The sequence below is a fragment of the Mustela lutreola genome, chromosome 1 (genome assembly GCF_030435805.1).
Source record: "Mustela lutreola isolate mMusLut2 chromosome 1, mMusLut2.pri, whole genome shotgun sequence".
Lineage (NCBI taxonomy): Eukaryota > Metazoa > Chordata > Mammalia > Carnivora > Mustelidae > Mustela > Mustela lutreola.
Window position 1 is genome coordinate 278,862,387 of NC_081290.1, and position 26,396 is coordinate 278,888,782.

At 40.8% G+C, this 26,396-nt stretch overlaps 2 protein-coding genes across 2 annotated transcripts in view; both read right to left on the reverse strand.

Moving 5' to 3' along the window:
* PATL1 (PAT1 homolog 1, processing body mRNA decay factor) overlaps window positions 1-4,635 on the reverse strand; it is a 30,487-nt gene extending 25,852 nt beyond the window's left edge. Inside the window, exons 1-2 of the mRNA XM_059143298.1 lie at window positions 4,417-4,635; window positions 2,043-2,154 (exon numbers count right to left, since the gene is read on the reverse strand). Of these exons, the coding sequence (XP_058999281.1) occupies window positions 2,043-2,154; window positions 4,417-4,431 (127 nt within the window). The 5' untranslated portion in view covers window positions 4,432-4,635. The remainder of the gene's footprint in view (window positions 1-2,042; window positions 2,155-4,416) is intronic.
* Window positions 4,636-11,740: 7,105 nt separating this feature from the next.
* On the reverse strand, window positions 11,741-12,722 carry LOC131813125 (olfactory receptor 10V1-like). The gene has a single exon (XM_059143310.1). It carries the CDS (start codon window positions 12,720-12,722, stop codon window positions 11,784-11,786), a length of 939 nt encoding a protein of 312 aa, XP_058999293.1. The 3' UTR covers window positions 11,741-11,783.
* Window positions 12,723-26,396: the final 13,674 nt, after the last annotated feature.

The following is a 26,396-nucleotide window of genomic DNA, read 5'->3' on the forward strand; positions in this document are numbered from 1 at the left end:
AAGTGTCCAGCTCTTGATTTCGGCTCAGGTCCTGAGATCGAGCCCTGTACTGGCGTCCCTGTTGAGCACCGAGACTACTTAAGATTGTCCCTCCCTCTGCCCCTCCCCCCCAACTCATATGCACACATGTGCTCTCTCTCTCCCTAAGATTTTAACTTTGTAATTAGTGTATATTTTAAAGATTCATATTTGGACATCTTTTCCCCATTACAAACTTTGTTGACCAAGAAAAGTCTTTCTTTATCACTTATGCCCTGGGGTACAAAGTGGGCTAACCATATGCTATTTCACTGCCTTTACTTTTTGCTACCTGTTCTTTTAAAGTATAACCCTAGGGGCTTTTTCAATGTGTGTGCACTTTTCTTTTTTCCCATCATATCATATAGAGTTCTGTACACTCTAATGTCCTTTTAAGACAATATTTTCCCTAACTTGTGGGGAACACAGAAGCAGAAAAAGACTGTCCACAGCACGCTGGAAGTCAATGAGAAGAGATGAAACTATTACTCTTCTGTCCAGGTTCAAAACTGAGGACATTTTAGTATGCTGTCTCATTTTAATACAGTATCTATAAATCAATCCCACCAACTTTATTTAAACCTGAGGAATTTGCTTAAAAAAATAACATTCAGTACAATACTTTAAAAGAAGTTCTAGAAACATGCACACAGTATCTGTTAACTCTATTGTATCCTATAGGTTATTACTAAACTAACTTCCAAATACAATTTGCAATTCACATCAGTTCCTTGTATTTGCAATTCTAGTCAACATCTCTTCCCCAGTGATCTCCATGGAGAGAGAACAGCATCTTAGATCATGTCATCCTCTTGTAGGATCTCATCTCCTAAACTATGGCTATGATCCAGAAGGTCTTTGGTTTCCTTCTGTAATCAGTCTCACTTCTACCTTAAGTGGTTCTCCTGCTGCTCCTGAGAGTGGCAGTTTTACTCTCTACCGAATTTTGTAAACTTTGACTAAAAATACTATGCTTTCTCATTTTTCCTAGTTAATTCAACTTGGTCTAAGTTTTAATAAATTCAAGTGGGCCACATCACTCCAAAACGAGGAGCCACTTTCACACCTTTAAAACCTTTTGTTTTTTATATTAAACATCTTAAGATCAGTCACTACTGTGAAATATCCTCTTGCTACTTAACTTTGAATATTTGTTGCACAGACAGAATGCTGATTTCAAAGAAATCACACAGATTTACACATCCCAACAGAAACATTCTTATTGCTACTTTTCTACACCAATGGTTAAAGCAAAAATATTTACATTAACTCTTACCTACTTCTTTTTTAAAATACATTTTATTAGTATATTTGGTTAAGGATCTCTAATTCTCAAACTTTATCATATAAATCTGTTGCCTAAGTTTCCCATTTTAGATTACTATAACTCTGAGCCATGTTAAGTTTAGCCTGACTCTTTAATTGTTTACCCTTTCTAACTCCTAAAATATTTATCTGTATCTAGGGATGGGAAACGTTCATCTGTGCGAGCACTTTTCTAACTTATGAAGACTTCCTATCACCACAATTCTTAGAATAAAATGTTTTTTATTTTATTGAAGATACTATGTAAGGCAATAGCGGGGTCATGCAATACACCAATGGTTACCTGAGTTTTAAAACATACACACCCAAGGCCAAGTTTTCTTTTACTCTACTAATTTTCCAAAACTTACATGTTCCAAAAATAAAAATTTCCTTCTTCTAGGATTATATTAAATCTTTAAACAATGTCTACTTGTCTAATGACTAGCATACCTTACAGCATCAACCTAGAGCTATAGATAATATAGCCAGAAGGCACAGGGCTCAGAAAGCATCTGGTTTTATATATAAATGAGGCAAAAGAGGGGCCCAGGGCATTGAGGTAGATGCTTCCAGTGAAGACTATTCTGAGACCAAGAATAGAATATTTTGCTAAATTTGTGAATGTAGTTACTCCTACTAAGACAAAGCACTTACAAAAGAGAACACTGGAAGAACAAGAGACCTAGATGACATTAAAAGAGAAAGATGTCACTTACCAACAGCACCTGACCCAAATGTATCATCATTGAATTGATCAATCTCTTCATCTTCTTCTCCCAAGCCCTGAAATGCATCTTCATCTTCATCCAGAGGACAATCCTCTAAAGACTAAAAAAAGAGAAAAGAGATTAGCTATTGATGAAGTTCACACCTTCATTTAAAAAATGTCCATTTTGGGGCCCCTGAGTGGCTCAGTTGGTTAAGTGACTGCCTTCCACTCAGGTCATGATCCTGGAGTCCCCAGATAAAGTCCCACATCCGGCTCCCTATTTGGCGAGGAGTCTGCTTCTTCCTCTACCTCTTCCCTCTCATGCTCTCTTTCTCTCTCATTCTCTCTCTCTCTCTCAAATAAATAAAATCTTAAAAAAAAAAAAGTTCATTTTGTCTTACCAATCATCAGGATAGCTTAGAATATGATCTCTTGTAAACACATCATTTTTTCTACCTCCAATTTCCCTGACATTGAAAAATGGCAGTATCTTCTTTCAGTTTCTCTTTTCCGAAACACTCCATTTCTCTATCAAGAATTTAATAACTATCTCTTCATGCAACCAAGAAATTAGGCCCCCAACTTTCCTGACATCACTGGTTAGAATAGTAATGACAACTCAAAATGCAAACTTTATCATTACTTTGAGTTTTATGTGTATCTTTCAACAAAAGTATCATGTTCCTTAGTTTCATGCCAAAATTTCAACTATTATGTCCTCTTAAAGCTTTCTCTTCATTTCCCCTCTTCTGTTTTCATCTGTTGATGAAACAGAAAGCTAAAATCTCAAACCCAATTAAGTGAACTCTGGAAAAGCTATGATATGGTGAGTTCAAGTTGTGGTCCCCTTCTTACAAGTATGTGTAAACTTGGCTAAGTCATATTCTGGTTAACTCATTAAACACGTCTAAGTACCTAGTGTGTCTCCAGCTCTATCTACATTTACTCAGAGTGGCAACAAAAGGACAATACCTTAGAGGGTTGTAAGGATTAAATGAAGCAAAGATTGTAAATTTGCTAAACAATGCTAGTTATCACCACAACAATTTAGCTCAGTTCTATTTTATTTTATTTTTTTTTTAAAGATTTTATTTATTTATTTGACAGAGAGAGATCATAGGTAGGCAGAGAGGCAGGCAGAGAGAGAGAGAGAGAGAGAGGAGGAAGCAGACTCCCTGCTGAGCAGAGAGCCCGATGCGGGACTCGATACCAGGACCCTGAGATCATGACCTGAGCCTGAGCCGAAGGCAGTGGCTTAACCCACTGAGCCACCCAGGCGCCCAAGCTCAGTTCTATTTTAAATACCAACCCCCCCTTTTCAGTTTTCAACTGATTTATTTTCCAAGTTCTCTTCTTTTGGACACTCTGCCCACCGCACCTCATCCTCTCTCCCACGTTTACATCAAGTCAGTTTGGTCTTGAACCATTCCTATCAAGTATAAGTAACCTGTGGCCCCAATTTTCAAAGACTCAGAATCACAATACCACACATCAATAGCAGGTCTGTGATACACCTTGCCAGACAACCTCCTTAAACAGACTTTCCCAAAGGCAAGGTTAGGCCAAAAGGCCATTCTACCCGTCTTAAACCCTTCCAAACTTCCACGAGGCAGGCATGCAGCAGCTTCCACAGCACAGATCAACTTAACCAAATCACTGCTTTTTTAAATTAGAAAGACTCTTCGGGATCACCCAGAGCAGCCCTTTCAGTCTACAAGTCTAGAAACTTTCTGTCCAGAGACTAGGAGCAGCTCAAGGTCATACAGCGAGTTAGTGGCAGGGGCAGGACTCTCTACTATTGCTACATTCCCGGGATGGTCACCAAACACAGGTCTCGTTCCCCTCGCCCGGAACTTCTACGGGACACGCCCCCTCCCAACTCGGAGCCCTCTTCGGTAAACCGTCTCGGGCCCCAGTAAAGGGCAAGTCCAGGCTCCCCTGACCCGCTGGGTGCCCGTGCGCACGGGTGTGTGTGTAATTGGGGGGGGGGGGGTGGTTCCGGGTCCAGGGCGGGAAACGCGTCTCTAGGCTTTCCCGGGAGACTCTCCCTCAAGGATGGGGGCATCGCTTTCCCCTCCGCGGCTCCTGCCGGGGTGTGGGTGGGGGATGGCCTGGTTACAGTACTTAACGGGCCCTCCCCACCCCAAAACAGAGGCCAACTCTCCCCAGCGGCAACTGATAGGACAGTCCCGCCCCCTGGAGCCGGCTCAGCGCCCACGGATTAAACCCGCGACCCCAGGCCCCAAGCGTTCTACTCGGTCCCCTGGGTCCCGCCGCTAGCCCCCTCCTTCCCCAGGGGCGCGGGACCGACGCGCGGGGCGTGAGAGAGGAAAGGGGGCGCGGGAGGGAGGGAGGGGTCACTTCCGGTCGCAAGAGCTCACCTCGTAGCGGAACATTCTTGGGGAGGGGGGAGGGAGCGGGGAGGGGAGTGGGGGAGGGAGGGAAGAAGCGCTGACTCCCCGGCTCCTCCGCGCGCGGGTCCTCCACCGGCTCGCGACCCCTGGCCGCCGCCGTACGCCGGAGCGTGCGTGGGAACGTGCACAGGCGCGCCTCGGGGAGGGCGGCCGCCCCGCTCGGCGCCCGGCGCGGCGGCTGCGCGGGGACAGATTTGGCGTCCCGCTTCCTAGTCTCAGCGGCGGGAAGGAGGTCCCGTGGAGAGAGACTGCGCACGCGCCGCCCGTCGGGGGCTTCCTCGCGAGCCCGACTCGCGGCTCCGCCCCCGGCTTCTCTGCGCCCGCCCAGCGCTCAGGTCCGAGTCACGAGTTTTCCGTCACCGACGGGGCGGAGAAAACCCCTGTGATTGTCACAGGGTATGGCTTTAGAGAGTCCCAGGCCGGTCCTGGGCTCGGAGAAATGGAGGTTCCTGGGCTCTTTTTCCAGCGACCAGCGCGGTCTTCGGGGGGCTCGGTGGTCCTGGCGAGACACCCTGTGCGCGGAGTGGAGGGGGCAAAGCCCGACGGGTGCAGGTCCTCGAGAGGGGCTGAAGTCGTCACCGCTGAGAGCGGCACGCCACCCGCTGAGTCCACAGCAGGTCGGGGCTGTGATTTATGTGTCTCGAGGTGCTGACGGCGCCCGGTTTTTAAAAAGCAGAGGCTCGTTCCGGGAGGCTCAACCGGGGTGAGATTTTTAGGCGCCAGGCGCTCCGGGCACGTGGCGCGGGGGAGCCAGAAAGGGCAGCGCGGCCGTGGGCAGCAAGGTCAGCGAGGCCGCCGAGCCCCACCCCGGCTGCGCCGCTGGGGGACACCGCCTCCGGAGCGGACCGAGCCCAGGAGAGAGTTTGTCTGGGTTCTGGTGGTTCGTCCTCCGTGCGGGCACCGCCCGGGCCCCTTCGGCCCCTTAGAGCTCATGGAACTCTCTCTTTTCCCCTAAGGACTAAACTTCAACCGCGAAGAATTAATTCCTGTGCATTTCGCAACTCCTTTTCTCCGCGTGTCTGAAAATGCTGCCTGGCCTAGGAATGGCATACAGTAAATTCCTCACATGCTAATCAAACCCCAAGTCTGGACACTCTGGATTTGGAAATAGAAGTTCTGGGTGGGAATCCGTGCTTTGTCACTGGCCATCAGATTTGGGCAAGTTACCAAAACATCTCTGAGCCTTAATTTTTTTGTGAAATGGGTTTAATGGTACCTGCCTCACAGTAGTGGTTCAATGGTATAATGGCGATTGAGGTCTAACCTGGCACTCTGCTAGGTGCTGTCATTCTATCCTTCCTTATGCCAACCCCACGAGGTAGGTACTATTATTTTCTCTCTTTTGTGCGTGAGGAACCAAAGGATTAGAGATGTTAGGTAATTTGCCCCAAACCACCCAATGGCAAGTGGCAATGCTGCCAGCTGGGGACTCTCTCATTCCAAAACCTAGTATCTGAAGCACTGTGATCCTTTCACAAAAGCAAGTGCTTGCGTGGGCCAGGCCTGAACCTTGAAGAAGAGTAGCAGCCGGAGAATAAGGTGATTGTTGGGTTTCAGGCATGCACTGAACATTACAAAACAGTATTAGGTAACAGCAAGTCTTAACAATGACCAAAGCATTGGTGCTATAGAACAGGGGTTGGAAACTATGACTCTTGGCTGAATCAGACAAAGTTGCCTGCCTTTTAAAGTAAAGCTTTGTTGGAATACAGTCACTCTCATTTATTTATAAATTGTCTTTGCTTTAGGGCAAGGAAGGCAGAGATGAGTACTTAGACTGGAGACCATTTTGCAAGCAAAGGCTAAAATAGTTACTCACTGGCTCTTTATGGAAAATGTTTACAAACCATGTTTTCTCATCACTGTTAGAAATCAGATGTTAAAAAGAAACACATCTTTAAGTCATGGACTACTTAAGAAAATACAATGGCAAGCAGAAACTATTTAGAACTGAGTGATAAAAGATATCAAGAGATTCAGGATATAGCTAAAGACGTTTATAAAGGAAAATAGGAAAGCTGAATATAAGTGAAATGGGTGAACTTGGGAAAGAAAGAAAGAAAGAATAAGCAGTAATTCAGCAGAAGTCAAGGTGTCACTGGATTAACAAAATTATCCTTTTTTTCCTCACCTAATACCTGTTCATGAAGGAGATTGAGGGTTTTCTAAAGAAAATAATGCATTTTTTAAAAAAAGTTGTGTAATGTAATCCTTTATTAAGTTGGGGAGGATACAAGTTTTTTTTTGACAAGTGATTCTTTAGAGATAAGGTATGATGTCTCTGGAGAGTGGCCAGTGAGTGGGTGAAAGAAAAGTCTCTTGCATGCCAGGTAGGTAGAAGAGGCTTTGATAGATGGAAGAGGACATCGGTTGGATAAAACCACTGAGTTTTCTTTAACGCTGTCTGTCCTTTCCCCAAAAGCTACAAATAATCCCTTGTGGTATTTATAGGCTCTATAATTTTTTTTTTTTAAATTGAGGTAAAACAATCCATTTTCTTGTGAGACTATTTCATTTATTTATTTATTTATTATTTTTAGTTAACATATAATGTATTGCTTGTTTCAGGGGTACAGGTCTGTGAATCATCAGGCTTACACATTTCACAGCAGACACCATAGCACATACCCTCCCCAATGTCCATAATCCAGCCACTCTTTCCCTCCCCTCCACCCCTCAGCAACCCTCAGTATGTTTCCAGAGATGAAGAGTCTCTTATGGTGTGTCTGCCTTCCCGGTCCCATTTTGTTTCATTTTCTCCCTCCCTAACCCCCACAACCCCCACCGTGCCTCTCAAATTCCTCATAACAGAGAGATTACTTGATAATTGTCTTTCTCTCATTGACTTATTTCGCTTAGCATAATACCCTCTAGTTGCATTCACGTTGTTGCAAGTGGCAGGATTTCGATTTTTTGATTCTTTGCCTTGGTTTCTTAACAGTTCCTATAGAATCACTGGAACAGGGGCAGGTGGCAGCATCCCATTCAGAATACATCCTTGCCCATTTTACTGGCAACAGCTGGTGCTAAGGAAATGGGGGGCAAGGTAGCTGAAGAGTAGGGAGTAAGGGAGGAAATCCTGTGAAAGCTGAAAAGCTTAACTCCCCATCCAACACCTTGGTGTTCCCTGTGCCATGGGCTCAGTGGTGATCTGTTTCTGGCATTAGCTGGTCTTCTGTATTTCCCCGTGTCTAAATGAGAGGAGGCAGGTAAGCTTCTCGTTTCTGGCCTTTTCCTGAGACAGTTGGGGAAAGAGAGAGATTTCAGGCTCTCTGTGGAGACTGCTATACTGGAGGGAACTTGGCTCTCTCTCTTCCTTTGGGCAGAGCTTGCAAAAGAAAAAGTTTTGTTCAACAAAGTGTGAAAATTAGTCAAAGTTCCATGAACACCATTAACAGTCTTGAGGCATTCTATTACATACACAGAAGCCTGATGTAAAATATACAGTGTTGTTTAAGAATTCAGGCACACTTGTTTCCCTCACCCATTCGCTAACAACTGAAGTCAGGACACTTTTGATTGAAGAGATGCTTGGATTCTGGTATTCTCCCCGCCCCCCCCCCCGCCCCCCATTAGCGAGATAGGAAACTTATAATGTAAAACCCGTGATATTTTGGACTTTGATGGTTAACTTGGAATGTTGTAGTTATTTGATACACATAATGGACCATCTGAATTCAGTGGTTAAAACAACAATGATTTATTTTGCCAATGAATCTCCGTTTGAGGGGGACACAAGGGGAGTAGCTCATCTCTGCTCCAGGTGGCATCACACGGTACTGCTTGCATCTGGGAATGACTCTGGTTGGTTGGTGGAACCGTCTGAAGTTTCATTTACTACCTGGCAGCTCAGACCTCAGAGGGGTTTTCAGTGCTTAACATGTGGACTTTCTACGTGGTTTCTTACTTTCTTCACCACCTGGTATCTGGGTTCCAAGAACAAGTGTTCTGTAAGGGCCAGTTGGAAGCATATCCCCTGTCATGACCTAGTCTCGAAAGTGGCATAGCATCACTGCTGCTAGATTCAAGGGCAAGAAAGATGGACCTCACCTCTGGATGGAAAGAGTCAGTGTCACAGTGGGAGGAGAACATGTGGGAAGGGATATGTCATTGTGGTCATTTTGGAAAATGGGGGCTAAGGGTTAGGAGACAAGGCTTTTTGGTTAAGAGAGGCCAAGAAATCTCTTGAAACAAAAGTCAAATCTTACAAGGTAGGTATTTTTCTCTCTTTGAAAAGTCGCCATCACCACCACCACTACCTGGGTTTATAGGATGGCGTGTGAGGTTGGCACAGAATCAAAGGACATCTGGGAAATTTTTGCGGTTTTGGAGCTTATAAAATCTTTGGTAAGGACATGCCCTGATTTCCGTGGTGGAACGTAGGCCATGTGCATGCAGATCCCCCCTAAAATGCAGCTCGTCAGTTCATTCCAATAATGGGGGCTATGTTCTCTATTGCTGCACAAAAAATTACTTTAAAACGTAGCAGCGGAAAACTAAAATCACTTCTCATCTTACAAAGCTTTGGAGGGTCAGGATTCTAGGAGGAGCAGCTCAGCAGGGTGGTTCTGGCTCCTAGTGTTTCAGGAAGGGCAGTCAAAAACGTCAGCTAGGGCTCTGTCATCTGAAGGCAGGTGTGTGCCCAAGATGGTTTACTCACATGGCTGTTGGCAAGACGCCTCAGTTTCTCTCCACATGGACCTCTCCATGGAGCTTCTTGGCTGTTCTCAGAACGTGGCAGTTTCTTCCCAGAGTAATAAGGGAGAGGCTGCAGCCACAGTATTTTTAATGACCCAGTCTGAGAAGTCATATATCAGTTCTGCCACGTACTATTTGCTAGAAATAAGTTAACTAAGTATAGCCCACACTCAAAGGGAGGGGTATCAGGCTTAACCCTGTAAAGGGAGGGATATCAAAGGAGTTTTTGAAACCACCACAACCTGTTTGAAGGCAGACTCGAAACCTTTTAATTAGGACAAATTTCTGGAGAGATAAATAGATTCTAATATGATGATGATCATAAAATACCACTGGTACAAATAAGGTGGTGTTGGTACAGAAATATACAGACTGATTTATGGAGCAGAGTAAGCACCCAAGAAGTAGAACTTGACAGAAATGTGGATTTACTATGTGATAAAGATGATGCCTCAATTCAATGGATAAAGGAAATACGATTTGAAAATTATATTGAAGCAATTGGTAATTTATTTTGAAGTAAAAGTTAAAGCCTTACAGCACAGCATACAACACAGTAAATTCCAAAATGATAAATACATTCCATGTAAATTTTAAACATAAAGCAGCAAGAACAAAATATGGATGAATATTTGTATGATTTCAGGATAAATTTTCAGAATTTATTTACTATAAAAATGAGAATCACAAAACAAAAATTTGAACGCTGAATTTTATAACATATACACATATAATATATGTAAATAGTATATATAAGATGTAGTATATGTATAAGATAAACTTTCAAAATATTTTCAGCACATACGGAAAGTGTTGAATAAAGTACAAAAACTTAAAAATAGATTTTAAAATTCTTTGAGCATCTTAGTAAAGGCCACAAAAATTTTTAAGTAGCTATGGAATCTATAAAAAGATCAATTTAGTCAATGTAGACAAGATTAACAGTTGCCATTGTGAAGCCATCAAATTGGCAGATAAGAAAAAGCTAAGAACAGAAAAAAAAGGAAGAAGGGGGAGTGTGAAGGAGGGAGGAATGGAAGGAAGCCGACCCAGTGTTGACTGTGAATTTATAAAACAAATACATTTGTAAATAGTTGGTGGGAGTATAAATTTGTAGTCTCAGGAATGCAATCTGGCAATGTGTGTGTGTAAATAGGGGTTTAAAGTATTTTAACACTGGGGAAGTAATTAGAGTTAACACAAAATCATATGTAAAGATCACCCACAGTGATACTTGTAATAGTGAAAGATAGGTAGCCGTTTAAATGCCAATAAGAATAAATGGAAATGTTATGACAACCATGTTTTAAAAGGCTACTTGAGCAAGGCAGGTGTTTATAAGTTAAGAGAATGAAGCAGGGTACTAAAGCTCCAAATATAATATGCATAATGTATAAAGTACCCAAACATTATCTGAGGTTTATTTTAATTGGTGGGGTTAGAAATGATTTTTAACTCCTGCCTACTTTTATATGTTTCCCAATTTTTCTAAAATTGATATGTAATATACTTAAAAATGGAAACATTTTATTTATTTATTTTTTTAAGAAGATTTTATTTTCAGAGAGAAAGAGCGAGAGCACCAGAGGGAGGAGGATCAGAGGGAGAAGCAGACACCCCACGCTGAGCAGGGAGCCTGATGTGGGACTCAAATCTGGGACTTCAAGATCATGACCTGAGCAGAAGGCCGTTGCTTAGCCAACTGAGCCACCCAGGCACCTAGGAAAAATGTTATTTTATTTTTTTATTTATTTTTTTTAAAAAAGATTTTATTTATTTATTTGACAGAGAGAGTTCACAGTAGACAGATAGGCAGGCAGAGAGAGAGAGAGGGAAGCAGGCTCCCTGCTGAGCAGAGATCCCGATGCGGGACTCGATCCCAGGATACTGAGATCATGACCTGAGCCGAAGGCAGCGGCTTAACCCACTGAGCCACCCAGGCGCCCGAAAAATGTTATTTTAAAAGAAGAACCGTAGCAAGACAGATTGGCAAGAACAGAGGAAAGAAGTTCTCATACTGGTTCTGCCAAATAACCATTAGTTCCTGACCCCTTCTTGAAATTTCCCATTCTGAGTGGGGTGAAGATATTGTTTATGATTTTAAAGCATCACCAATTACACTTTCAAAATGATGATACGTTCCAGATATTTATCACATTCCAGATACTATTTTTATAACTTTGCAACAATAATAGATCTCCCAATAAACATTTCCCAAGACTCAGTCAATGGAAAGGAGAAAAGTAAAGCTTTATGAGTAGAAACTTGAATTATTAGTGCTCTTAAAGGGAACCTCTTGTAGTTACTCTGTGAGTATTTATGGAATGCCAGCAGCATATCTCAGTATATAACCTTGAAGGGGAGATAACAAAGAAAGAATGTCCTTTGACATCACTCGAAGGAATTCATCAATTCAATAAACAGGTATTGACAGCTTTAGCTCTTTTAGGCACTGGGTATGGATTTAGAGAACAAAACAAAATACCTGCCCATCAAGAATTTACTTTCTCTTATTTTAAATGTTAATATCTAACTTTCAGGAGCTAGAAATAGGAACTGGGGCCTGAGGAAGTAGTAAATTAGTTCCCCTGAGTTTATCATTTTCCGAGTTTATCATTCATGTGAGTCCACATTTCCTAGCACAGCAAATGTCTTTTCGTTACCTTATTTAGTGCGTCTTTCAGCTCCTTGTTCCTCATGCTGTAGATCAAGGGGTTCAAGACAGGGGTAACGAAGGTGTAGACAACAGACACCACACGACCCATTTCTGGATTGTAGCTAGAGCTGGGGCGTAAATAGATGAGGCTACAGCAGCCATATTGGAGGAGAACCACAGTCAAATGAGAAGAGCAGGTGGAGAAGGCCTTGTGCCGCCCCTCTGCAGAGCGGATCTTCAAAATGGCAGCCACAATGAAGATGTAGGAGATGGAGATCAGGGAAAAGGGAATGGTAAGGATGATAACACTGACAATGAAGATCATGGCTTCTTGCATTCGAGTATCTCCACAGGCCAACCGCAAGATCGGGAGTACGTCACAGTAGAAGTGTGTGATCCTGTTGTGGCCACAAAATGGCAGGTGGAAAATCAGAGCTGTGAGTTGTAAGGCTAGAATGAAGCCAAGGACCAGGGCTCCCGCTGCCAGCTGGGCACACAGCTGCCATCTCATGATGAGGGTGTAACGCAGGGGATCCCGAATGGCTACAAACCGATCGTAAGCCATGATCCCCAAGAGGATACAATCAGCACTGCCCAGAAAGACAAAGAAGAACATCTGTGTGCCACAGCCAGTGAAAGAGATGGGTATTCTCCCCATGGTCAGGAGGTTGACCAAAGCGAGAGGAGCCACAGTGGAAGAGTAAAAGATCTCCAGAACTGCCAAGTTGGCCAGAAAGAAATACATGGGAGTGTGGAGTGAACGCTCTGCCCAGACAGTGAGGAAGATTGTGGCATTACCAAGGAGACTGCCGATATACATCAGCAGGAAGGCCACAAAAATAAGTATTTGTATCTCCAGGATGGGCGAAAATGGGTGAAAGTGGAACTGGATGTCTGTGGTTTGGTTTTCATCCCCCATAAAAGTGGCACATCAGGTTTTCTAGGACAAAAGAAAAATTATGTTTGGAAAGAAAGTGCTTTGAGCTTTAGGATGAAGTGATGATACTGTATTAGCACCTCTAGCTTTAATAATCTCGAAGCCGAGTTTATACCGGGCATGTCACTCTCTAATCTTGCTTGTGTTTGCCAGCTCACATTTTCAAGAGAGTTGGCTCAGGTTAACTGGAAAGCCTGTCACTTTGAGTAAGAGCCAAGTTAATTTGCCCCATGTGGCAATGGAGCTCAGGACTTTGACTTCACTTTTGTTTTGCAAGAACCAGCTGAACTAATAACCCCTGAGCTTCTAAACACATGTGTTACCTAGCAGTAATATACTGGCTATCAAATATGGACTCGTAATGATCCTGAGTCCAAGTCCTATAATATACATTGGGATCATATTGTCCCATATAAATGATGCTCCATTGTTCTCTGAGGGTTAGGTTCCTAGACAGAAAAAGGTCAACGGGCCAGTGCAGCGGCACTGAGCATGATGGCCCCATTACTGCTTTGTGATTGCAGAAAAAACTGAGCCTTCTAGTACATTGGCCCTTAACTATAAGCACCCCATACCTTTTACAGACTTTCTCTGTGTTTTTAACCAAGAGTCAAGAGAAGTTACAGCCGTTTTAGAAACAGCATCCATATAAACATTTAGAAAATTCTTCCCATTATGACAATTGGACAATGTCCACATTCTTGCATATGGTAGAGAAAGTATCAAGTATGATATCCTGTACACCTTTCTAAAACAAACTTTTAATTTTTTTCTTTTATTCTATTTTTTGTGATAATTTGTTTTATGTATGTTATGTCTTATTTATCATAGATATATGAACTTCTGCAGGATAAGCACTGTATCTTACTCCTCCCCCTCTAATGCCTACTATGGTGACCAATAAACATTTGTAGAATGAATAAATAAATAAATACGTTTTTCACAACCTGGGTAGATTTTCATTTAGGCAGAGCACATAGTCTTATAAAGTATGGCTTAAGAGTTCATGGAAAGAAAACACTCCTCTAACAAGCTGGGTGCAGCATAGTTCCTTCATTAGAAAATATCACTGAAAATTTGTGCATCTTATTAGTTCTTACTAGTTTGACTTCAAATAAATTCAGTGCTCAAATCTCAAACTGTTTTCCTATGTATAGAAGATAATCCTCTCTCTCCATTATCTCTAGATAATCCTGAATCTCTGTTTGAGGGTTAGACTGATGAACATTTTTGGTCTGGACCTTGCCCTGCTCTGGGCCTCCCCACCGAAGGGGACCAAGCACCAAATGTAGAGTTTCTCTAGACTACTGGCAGTAGATTGGGCTAGAATAGACTTTCAGAAGGAGGGTAAAGGATTTAAAACAGGGAGGCCTTGTTTCACCTTCTTTGTAGTTACTGCCACACCCATAAACACACCCTCTACCCAATAGTCATCCCATAGGAAGTCATCCAAACTCCCATGGTTTTGTTAATTACTGCTTGGATCTGGGTCAGCCCCCTCCCCCCAGGAAGAAAGATTAGACATTTACCATAGGGATAGGAGTTGAAAGGCGTTGTAAAGACTCTCATTCATAAAATTATTTTTTTTCCTGGTAAAATGAAAAATGTACCCAGCTAAAATGAAAATGTGAGCTAAGATGCATGGGGGTGTGAGTGTAAATGAAGAGAGTCAGTTATAATGCCATTTTACCTGTCAACAGCGCCTTACCTGATTTTATTTGCCAGAATCAACTCAACTTCTCTTTCAGGACCTGGAAAGAGGAAACATTTAATTTTTTTTAATTTAAAGCCTTTTTTTTTTTTTTTTTTTTAAAGTATGCTCTACCGCCAGTATGATGACCAACACCGGGCTTGAATTCACAACGCTGAGATCAAGACCTGAGCTGAGATCAAAAGTCAGACTCTTAACTAACTGAGCCACCTACGCACCCTTAAAAGGGGAACATTTTAGAGCACTGTGCATAGGGGAGGAAAAAGTGACATAACCTGGATATAAACCTTGAATGACTAGATGTCTTATAGCAACTTAGGGACAATTTCTTATAGACCATTCTATGCTTTTTCAATGTATTTCTGTTCCACTATCTCATTTGATTGCCTTAAAATATCCAGCAGGTAGGAAGGTAGCTATTAAGACCTCCATCTTGAGACTAAGGCACAGAAAAGGTGATTAACTGACCCATTATCATTCAGGGGTTTAGAGGTGGAAGAGAGATTAGCATTTAGATCTTCTTGTACTTATCAATGATTACTTAAATCTTAGCTTGATTCTTGTCGCAGGACTATGAGCCAGCTATGATCTTGTCGCTGACACTCCCAGGGAACTCAGAACAAGCCAGCAAATGGCTTTTCTCAGGGTAAGGCTCTTAATGTTTATAGAAGAATGTTCTTAATGATGCTATAGGAAAAGATAAAGAGATTTCTATTCAGAATTTCTAGCTAATTCCATGAATCTACAAGGCTTATACAGTTGGGGCTACTCTAAAAATACTACTAATTCAAGTGAAATTAGAAAAATACTACTAATTCAAGTGAATTGATCAGACTTGGCTTAGCTTCAAAGGAGGTCAGATCATCTTAGAATCAAAGCAGTGTTTACCGGCACCAAAAGCATCAGTCCCTGGTTCCTAAAAACACAGTCATACTGATTGGTCCACAGAACTGGCAGGAAAGCCTAGCAGAGTTAAGAATCTGAGGACTGGAGTTGAGAAGACCTGGGACCATCCCCTGTCTCTGCTATTTACCATCTGTGTGACCTTGGAAAGTTTCTCTCTATGCACTTCACTTCCTCATCTTCAAAATGCAGATAATATCAACATCTATCCCACAAAGTTGTTGTAAGCATTCAATGAAAGAATGACTATAAAGTGATTTATACAGCATCTGGTGGTGGTGTCATTCCAGGCTAGCTATTGCCATAACTGATCTTTGAAAAGTTGTACTAATGGCCCTGTGTGAGTCTTGCCATAGATAACATGAGTTCTTATTCTGATATAAAAACCTTTGATGATCATGTTTTCCTGCTTTAGTTCTCTCTTTACAATTACATGTCTTCCTGCATCTGATTTACCTCCACAGGACAAAGTATAAGTACATTGGTGTGGCATTGTCATTACTCCAATTTGAACCAGGACAATCTAGTCCCGTGAGGAAATCCAGTGACTATAAAAAGGTATTTCCAAGTCCGTCCAAATTTTCCAGGGTATCTTGACCTTTCTGAATTTTAATTACTATAACCAATGACTTAGGCTATTAATATTATATTTCTCTTATTTCACATTCTCCAAGTAGGACGGACTCATGGCTCTTATATCTCATGCGTACCATTGTACACCCAGCACCTATCATTGTATTGGAATACAAGAGACAATAAATATAAGACTGAAGGCATGCATGAATGAATGAAGGGTTTCTTACTGGTGTATACGAGGGAAAGGGAGAGCATATAGCATTGTCTGGGATATTTTGATGTTCTTGTAAGGAGTAGTTCAATGTAGGGCCTTATTATAATCCTCATAAGAGGTAAAAAAAAAAAAAAATAGTAGGAAACTTATCCAGAATATTTTGAATCTTGGAGCTGGAGCCAAAGAATTTCCACCTCATTCCTTAGGACCATACAGATTTATGTTAAATAATGGTATGTTCAGGAGTTAGCCTATTTGCCCATGAAATAGTCATTGCCATTCTTGGACTGGATGCATAGCTTCCCAGTTCTGTTCATTTTGAAGTTGTCAGATGTTTTTCTGCTCTTAACCCAAACGGGAATGTTCATTGTTCAATACACAGTGAAACTCTTTTGATCCCCTTTGTCTGTCTTCACGTGGACTAAATTGTGAGAGCAAGGACCCATGATAAATGGCAGGTCTGTAAGTCACTAATTACCTGGAAAGAAAGCCAAAACATATATCAAAATTTGCCTGGTAGAGCCAGTCTTCCAGACTTTTACAGATGTTACAAAAACCAAAGAGTATTTTTTATTCTAATGGTTAATTAGAATCATCTTATTATCAAAAACTCTGATGGTATATTGCCTTTGCTATAATCTTCAGAGTTGGCTCTTAAGCATACAGGTAAGGAGTCTGATCCTCTACAAGGCAACAAAGAGAGATGCTGGAATTGGCTGAGAACTTACCTTCCTCTGGAAGGAGGAACTATCTTCTAATCCAAGTGTTATTTCTAAAGATTTCCCTCCATCCTCAAGCTTTTACAATTTCTGCAGGGATCTTTGGGACCAACCTCCCCTGGGTGTCCCCAGATCCCTGTCCACAAACAATTGCCAGGTTGTGGCACAGACCTTGTCATTGCTCCTCCTTCCCCGAAGCCACACTCACCATTCAGGGTTTCTGTCAAGCACAGAGTCTCTTCAGCAATCTTGCATCTTGCTGTGTTTTAGTTCAAGGGAGGCATTTATCCCTAAGAGTCTGGTGTCTTAGAAGGGTTTCGCAATCCGATCTAACAGGAGTTTATAGCCCTTAGAAATTCAAAGCAAGGAAAACAAACAACGTTTATCATTCACTGTTTAGTAGCCTTTAAAGGCTTGACTTATGTTTCATGGGTAGTTTAGTTTGCCTTGATGAAGTCACCCCCTTTCTCAATTGTTTTAAAAATAGTTCTTGGGTGTTATTTTCCTTGATAGTGTCATTAAGCCAAAAACCAACTACCAGAATAGTCTTTCTCCCGGAGTAAGATGTCCTTACTTATACCTTATGAAAAGGTGTCCTTTTCATAAAGAAAAAAACATACTAAGTAATATATCTAATGAAGAGTTGAGAAATTGAATCAGACAGACATCTGATTATTTTGTATTGAAGTATAATTAACAGTGTTACATTAATTTCAGATGTATAACATACTAATGGGACAATTCTGTAACCACTCTAAGTGTAGTCACCATCTGTCACCATGCAACATTATTACAGTATTATTGACTATATTCCCTATGCTGCACTTTTTATCTCTGGAATACTTGAGTATTTTGAGGCAAGCCCCTTGACATTTTGTAGGATGTAGGTAAGATTTTGGATTAACAGCATACTTCATTGCCGTTCCTATATTCTGAAGTTGTGTTGACATATCTAGGTTATGTCTTTAAACTTCTTTTTCTTTGGGGGTGGCGCCTGGGTGGCTCAGTGGGTTAAGCCTCTGCCTTTGGCTCAGGTCATGATCCCTGGCTCCTGGGATCAAGCCCCACATCAGGCTCTCCGCTCAGTGGTGAGCCTGCTTCCCCGCCCCCACCCCCGCCTGCCTCTCTGCCTACTTGTGATCTCTCTGTCAAATAAATAAAAATTAAAAAAAAAAAAAGAATTTAAACTTGTTTTTTTTTAAAGATTTTATTTATTTATTTAACAGAGAGATACACAGCAAGGGAAGGAACACAAGCAGGGGGAGTGGGAGAGGGAGAAGCAGGTTTCCTGCAGAGCAGGGAGCCTGATGCAGGGCTCCATCCCAGGACCTTGGATCATGACCTGAGCCAAAAGCAGACACTCAACGACTGAGCCACCCAGGTGCCCCTGTCTTTAAACTTCTTAAATCATTATTATCTCTTCTTTCAAAAATTGGTTTGTTATCACTACCACCACAGGGGAATGTCACCATTATCTTCAAGAGACTTCAAAATTTTCTTTATGTGTGTTGAGTTTGAGATACCACCTTACACTAGTTAGAATGGCCAAAATTAACAAGACAGTAAACAACATGTGTTGGAGGGGATGTGGAGAAAGGGGAACCCTCTTACACTGTTGGTGGGAATGCAAGTTGGTGTAGCCACTTCGGAAAACAGTGTGGAGATTCTTTAAGAAATTAAAAATAGAGCTACCCTACGACCCTGCAATTGCACTACTGGGTATTTACCCCAAAGATACAGATGTTGTGAAAAGAAGGGCCATCTGTACCCTGATGTTCATGGCAGCAATGGCCATGGTCACCAAACTGTGGAAAGAACCAAGATGCCCTTCACCAGATGAATGGATAAGGAAGATGTGGTCCATATACACTATGGAGTATTATGCCTCCATCAGAAAGGATGAATATCCAACTTTTGAATCAACATGGACGGGACTGGAAGAGATTATGCTGAGTGAAATAAGTCAAGCAGAGAGAGTCAATTATATGGTTTCAATTACTTGTGGAGCATAAGGAATAACATGGAGGACATGGGGAGATGGAGAGGAGAAGGGAGTTGTAGGGGTAGATGAACCATGAGAGACTTTGGACTCTGAAAAACAATCTGAGGGTTTTGGGGGAGAGGGGTGGGAGGTTGGGTGAGCCTGGTGGTGGGTATTAAGGAGGGCACGTATTGCATGGAGCACTAGGTGTGGTGCATAATCAATGAATTCTGGGAGATTGAAAATAAATTTAAAAAAATAAATAAAAATTTAACAAAAATTTTCTTTATTAAAGAAGGGGGTACCCCTGAAACTAATAATACACTATATATTAACTAATTTGAATTGAAATTTTTGAAAAAAAGAGGGGAAAGTTGGAGAAAAAGAGGTGAACAAATTTTTGTGGATTTAAAAACATGGTCATTAAAAAATAATATATAGTATGTGTAAAATATGCACATATCGTAGTATGCAGTGCTTTCTAAGTACTTTTGCATTACTCTTTTATTCCTTACACTATCTTGTTAGCTTGAAATGATCATTCCCATTTTACAGATGAAGCTCAGTAGAAGCTCACCAGGCTAAGTAATGGATAGTGCTTGAGCCAGGGCTGAAATTCAGATTTTATAACATAAAGTCCTATTTTGTTTATTATATTAAGCTAGCTTTAGTTTGTATTATTGTGACTATAATGATTGTTACTGCTTGTTATTAATTAAACTTTTTGGTTTAATTTTATTAAAACTTTCTAGTAACCATTTCTCTTTCCACCCTTTGTCTTTTTGATTCTATATTTCTCTTAATCATATAAACTTTAGAAGAGGAACATTTTCGTGCTCACTTGGCTTATAAAGCTTCTTTGAAGTAGAAAAAAGTACTTTTTCAAGTTAAAAAATTAAGCTGAGCACACTGTTTCTCAGTCATAATTAGAACAAACATGAATTCTATATAAAGTATACAGATCAAATTATTGAACTTAAATAATAGAAAAATTAAAATTTTAAGTACAATAAATATGTACTGGATATAGTAATTTTTAAAGTGTTGTTTAGAAATTTTTCATTGAAATGTAGATGACATATATTGGTTTCAGGTGTACAACATAATGGTATGATAGTTACATATCTTAACAAATGCTCATCACGGTTAAGTGTAGCCATCATCCGTCACCATACAAAGTTATTGCAATATTTTTTCTCTTTGATTTTGTTTACTTATTTGAGAGAGAGAGAGAGACAGGATGAGATAGAGAGAGAGACCAAGAGAGCGTAAGCATGAGCAGGGGGAGAGGCAGAGGGAGAAGTAGGCTCCCTGCTGAGCAGGGTTCCGTCCCAGGATGCTGGGATCATGAGCTGACCTGAAGGCAGAGGCTTAACTGACTGAGCCGCCCAGGCACCACCAAAGCTATTGCAATATTATTGACTGTATTTCCTATGTTGTACTTTTTGTTCCTGTGACTTATTTATTTTATAACTGGAAGTTTCTACCTCTTTGTCCCCCTGACCTGTTTGGTTCATCCCCATATCTCCACTCTCCTGTGGCGACCACCAGTTTGTTCTCTTTATTTATGAGTCTGTTTCTCTTTTGTTGTTGTTTGGTTGTTTGTTCATTTGTTTTGTTTTTTATATTCTACATATAAATTAAATCTGTCTTAATAATTTCTTATAAAATATTTATACCTCTTGCTTCCATGGAAACAAACTTTTTCTGAGCATTTCAGTGCTTACCAGTTCTCATATCTCTGTTTTATAGAAGCCATCACTAGATTTGACAGTCATCCTTCTTATGCCATTGTAGACCTTAAGTTTTTTTTTTTTAATTTTTAAAAATTATTAACATTTAAGGCATTATTTGTTTCAGGGGTACAAGTTTGTGATTCATCAGTCTTACACAATTCATAGCACTCACCGCAAAACATACCCTCCCCAATGTCCATCATCCACCTCATCCCCTAACCCCCTCCCCTCTAGCAGCCCTCAGTTTGTTTCCAGAGTTTACGAGCCTCTTATGGTTTGTCTTCCTCTCTGGTTTCATCTTGTTTCATTTTTTCCTCTCTTGCCCTATGATCTTCTGCCTTGTTTCTTAAATTCCACGTATCAGTGAGATCATATAATTATCTTTCTGTAGACCTTAAGTTTTTAACAAATATTAAATTTGGGGAGCTCTGTCTTCCACTAGCAACTGATATGGCAAATTTAGAAATGAGAGTTAAAAAAATCCCGACGCCTAGATAGTATTTGAAAATGTGCCTAGTAAATTATTACTGTAAGTATATTGCACTTTTAAAATAGGAATGTCATACTAGAGCTTAGAAAACTGTTTAAGATTTTTAATTCCACATACACTGAGTTCATATCAACAGCACATTCCTTACTGTGCTCACTCAGTTTCAAGGATAATGTTTTACGTATGACTACAGTAGCTCACTTTCTTCATAATTCTTTAAGTTACACATGTCAACTCAGATACTGAAAATTCTCTTAGGAGTATAAACATTTCTTTGAAAGATAGTATTACTGTTTTCAATAGAGAAAAACAATAAATGGATTTGAAATTGATGAGCTAATTGTATTCTGAATTCATACTGGAAATGCATGTTGCTGCTGTTTTTGTTTTTTCTTTTAAATTTCTGGCTGGGAGAAGTTGCCATCACATTCAGAGACTGAAAATTTTACTTGGAATATATATATATATATATATATATATATATATATATATATATATAGTGGTTGCCTTTTTTTTTTGAAATGATTTATGTACAATGAATTTTGATGCCTGTATTATATGGCTTAAAATATTAATTTTCATAAAATATTATGCCAAATTATAACTTGGAAAAGTGAATTTGAAAGTAGATATTTTTTAAAGTATGTCTTTGGCTTGCACTATAGAAACTATATCCTTATTTATATCATTAGCAATTTTCTGAAGAGCATTGTATACTGTGTTTTTAGACACATGATAGCAAACTCCATTTTTCTGTTATATATTTGACAACAGCTCTAAATTTATCTGATAAATATAACTTGGATTTGTTCTAGCATTTTGTTGGGATTGAAAAATCATTGTATATCTCTTGGATGATATAAAAGTTCACTGGCATCAAAAGTAAATTTTGCTACTTTGTTCACAATAGAATGGTTTACAGTGTTTTAGAGGATCTTATGTTTCAGTCTATTATGTATTCCATGCAAATTTGTACCATTGTCATATGTCTCATCCACTCAAATTATTTGTATCTGGATTAAGCTCTTTTTGGCAGAAAAAAAAAAGCTAATGTACCCTTCATGCATACCACATAATATCTATTATATGGTAGGTCCTCACAAAATGGTATCTCTAAATTGTCCAAATATGAAATCTCTCCATAGTGTGATTTATTATATATTAAAAATGTTCATGTTATTTTTCTGCTCTGTGGCCCACTGTTACACTATTGTTTAAAAACAAATCCTCTGGGGCACCTGGGTGGCTCAGTCATTAAGCATCTGCCTTTGGCTCAGGGCCTTTGGCTCAGGTCATGATCCCAGCAGGATCCGTCTCCCTGCTCAGCGGGAAGCCTGCTTTTCCCTCTCCCATTCCCCCCTGCTTGTGTTCCCTCTTTCACTGTCTCTCTCTCTCTGTGTGTGTCAAATAAATAAAATATTTTAAAAAACAAAAAAAAAAGCACAAGTCCTCCTTTATTCCTTCTTAAAGTCCATTAGATTTTCAGCAGAACCTCAATTTTATTCTATATCCTAACCAGGCCATTTCCTAAACAGGTTCTATACTTTCCCACTTACATACTTTGGTTCATCTCATGCCATTATACTAGACATATCCTAGAGTCTCTTGCCATCAAACACCAACCTATGCAGGGAACACCTGGGCGGCTCAGTCGGATAAGCATCTGCGTTTGGCTCAGTTGATGATTCCAGAGTCCTGGGGCCAAGTACCGCATCCAGCTCCTTGCTTAGCGGGAAGCCTGCTTCTCCCTCTGCCTCTGCCTGTCACTCTGCCTGCTTGTGATTTTTCTCTCTCTCTCTCTCTGACAAATACATAAATAAAATCTTTAAAAAAAAAACACAAAAAACACCAACCTCTCCTAAAATTCTTACTTAAAGAGGTGCTTTCTCCATAAGTCTGTCCTAATAGTGTATTTAGGAATACGCTCTTTAAACTTTCATAGTTCTTTATACAAACCTTGTCTGTGATATTATCTTATAGGTAATTGTATACTTAAGAAATTATTAGAAGACATATATAATTAAGGGCAAAAACAGTGACAAATTTATTTTTTAAAAGTTCTACACATGTAGTTACTTGATAGATATTTGTTAACTTAAATCAATCTTCTTGGCCACATAAGTGATGACTTGGCGATATGAGAAGAACTACTTTAGAATGGAAAGTGGTGCTCATTCATGGGACTCACAGTAGAGTTTTTGTTCAAAAAATATTTATTTTGAGTGTTCTCTTTGTGCTAGAAGATGTATTCGCATTTAAGTGTGCAATCGGCCCGAGAGGAGGAGACAATAAACAGGAACTTACAGGAACTACCTCCAAAGATGCAGAACTTTGAAATAGAATGCAGACTACTCTTGGTGAGATAAGAGGTTTTATCTTTTTTTTTTTTTTTAAAGGTTTAATTTATTTGAGAGAGAGAGAGCATGAGTGGGGGGAGAGAGAGAAGGAGAAGCAGGCTCCCTGCTGAACAGGGAGTCTGATGTGGGGCTCAATCCCAGGACCCTGGGATCATGACTCAAGTCAAAGGCAGACACTTAACCAACTAAGCCACCCAGACAAGAGATTTTAAAAGAAACTTCACAGAAAAATGGCATCAGTTAATGAGAACCTAAGAGGCAATAGGAAAATCTCAGGAGACTAGGTATAGATGCTGTAGAAGGTCCAAAGATGAACATGTCACATTGTAGTAATGATTAGAACAACTTAAAAACCAGATAGTAGGGGTGCCTGAGTGGCTCAGTGGCCTCTGCCTTCAACTCAGGTCATGATCCCAGGGTCCTGGGATCAAGCCCTGCATCGGGCTCTCTGCTCAGCAGGGAGCCTGCTTCCCTTCCTCTCTCTCTGCCTGCCTCTCTGCCTACTTGTGATCTCTGTCTTTCAAATAAATAAATAAGATCTTTAAAAAAAAAGAATGAAAAACAAAAAACCAGGTAGTAAATATGTTTCAGGCAAATTAAACAAATCAGGGTTAAGAATTGGACTTCCTGGAGCCCAGAGCCATTGAAACTTTCAGTAGGACAGAAAAGTTTAGGTTAATATAGAATTGCCAAAAGCCATAAAGAATGCTAACTATGTTCTTCTCCAGGAGACCAGGAACCAGGGACTAGCGCTGATGCAGAACTTAGGTGGAACACAAATGAGACCACAATGGGTGATCTTGGAGTTCATGTCTTAAAGCCAAAATAAGAGGCATTTTTGGGGGGAGAGGTAACTAAGATGATCTCCAAATGTAAGAGTCCCACCAATCCTGACATAGCTTATGATGGAAAAGAAACTGCAATGTCTGCTCTTCAACTTCAAATGGAGATCAGAAAAAGCAACTGAACTTGGATACTCTATAAGTTGCATCCACCAAGTGAATCTGTGGTTCGAGTATATTTGCCATAAAATAAGAAACATAAACTCTATGAAACCTCTACCCTTTCCATTTTAGCTTTAAGATCAGGAAACTTGAAGATATAGGGACCTTCAGAGGGACAAAAAGTAAGCTCTGTTTTATGGAATACCGGAATGTAAAACAAAACCCCACAAGAAGACATTATAGATAGCATTTACTCCTATAAAAAAAGGAATATCTTCATTGGTTCTGGCTGTGGGTAAAATGAATTAACCATCATCTACCCTGTCCCTCCCACTGAATGCAGCTAAAAAACTTGCAAAAAGCAAGAAAGAGCCATTTGAGGACTCTGAAAAGCATATAGTAACAGGTAGTTTGGGAAAGAAGTCCAGATTTGGAGGACAGCTGAATTAGTGGCTGGTTTGCCCCTTTTTGTTCCCTCTCCTGTGTCCCCTGGCCTGGACTCAGGGCAGCCTGAAACCCAGAAGTGGGCATTGGCATGGATAGACAGGGCTCCAGGAGGAACCATTCCAGTTCAGACAGGAAGAGTAAGAAAGGGATTTCTTGCTGGTAACAATGGCAGCAGTGGGACCACCCACAGGCACCTAAAACTCAGGGGGAAAGATACTTTTTCTCCAGTCAAAGAACATGTTGTCTCTAGAAGGAAAGGTGAACACCTGTGGATTATTTTTTCTCTCCCTTCTTCCTGCTGTTGGACTCAGACCTGGGAGCAGTCCAGGGAAACTCCCTTCAGAGTACATAAATAAAGCTCAGCCTTCTGACCAAGCAGGAGAACCCAGGGAACTGAAAAATACCAGGAAGATTTTGCAGAGGGAGGAGCTCAGGAAAGTGACCTGATAAAGTCGTTTATGAATTCCTGGGCTCACCCCTGAGTCACAAATGGGTGGATAGGAATACAAACAGCATACCAGAGACTTGGAGGACTTAGAACTAAGAGATAACCTTCCAGGTGCCCTACTGGACACTGGGTAGAACACATGTGGAACACATCTGAATATCACATTAAAGGCTTTGAAAATAGAACTAACATGGAAGTCACAACATAAGGGGGAGGGAGTGGTGGTGGTCAAAGATTTTCCAACACTTTGAATCTAATACACAGAGAAATTACTGAGGCTAGTGTTGATAGTAACCCTGCCAGCTCTAGTCCCCGGAGGAGAATGAGGATGGGGAACAGATGGTAAAGATTTGGGGATTGCCATCGATGTCAATCCCTTCCCAACTGGGCTACGTACTAGAGCAGTGGATTTTACGCTGTATTATGTATCAGGATCACATGGAAGGCTTGTTAAAACTCAGATCGTTGGACCCCCTCTTCTCCTTCTGATTAAGTATGTCTGGGGCATGGTGCAGGGTGGGTGCTGAGAATTTGCATTTGTAACATGTTCACAGGTGATGCAGAAGCTCCTGGTCCTGGGACCTGCACTACGAGGGTCACTGTTGTAAAACGGCATTGCAGAAGAACCAACTTGGTTTCAAGGGCATATCATTAATTAGAATAGTTGAGAAATCTAGCCAGGATCCTCTGTGACTTAATCTTTTTGTCTAGCAGTTATGTGTTAGGTATGAAACCACACACACACACCTTGGCCCCTAACTCCAGAAACAGCTACTTCTCACACTTCCTCTTCTTTTTCTTCATTTCCTTCTTCACCCCCTCATCCTCCCTCCTCATTCTTTTTTCTTCTCCTTCTTTAGCAACTACTGTATTAGCTATTGAAAAAAAAATGTGTGATTTTCCTGACCTCCAGAGACAACAAGAATTTCTTCTCTTTATTTGCTTTCCCTCCCTCTTCCTCTTTCCCTTTCTTCTCCTCCCCCTCTCCCTACTTTTACTCCTTCCTTGTTTTGGATACAATAACTAAACATGGTTGGAATTTGCATCAGAACAAGGAGAATTCTCAGCAGAATGCTGACTCAGAAGAAGTCCCAGAATTTTTCCTCCAGTAATTATTCACAAGTTCTTAC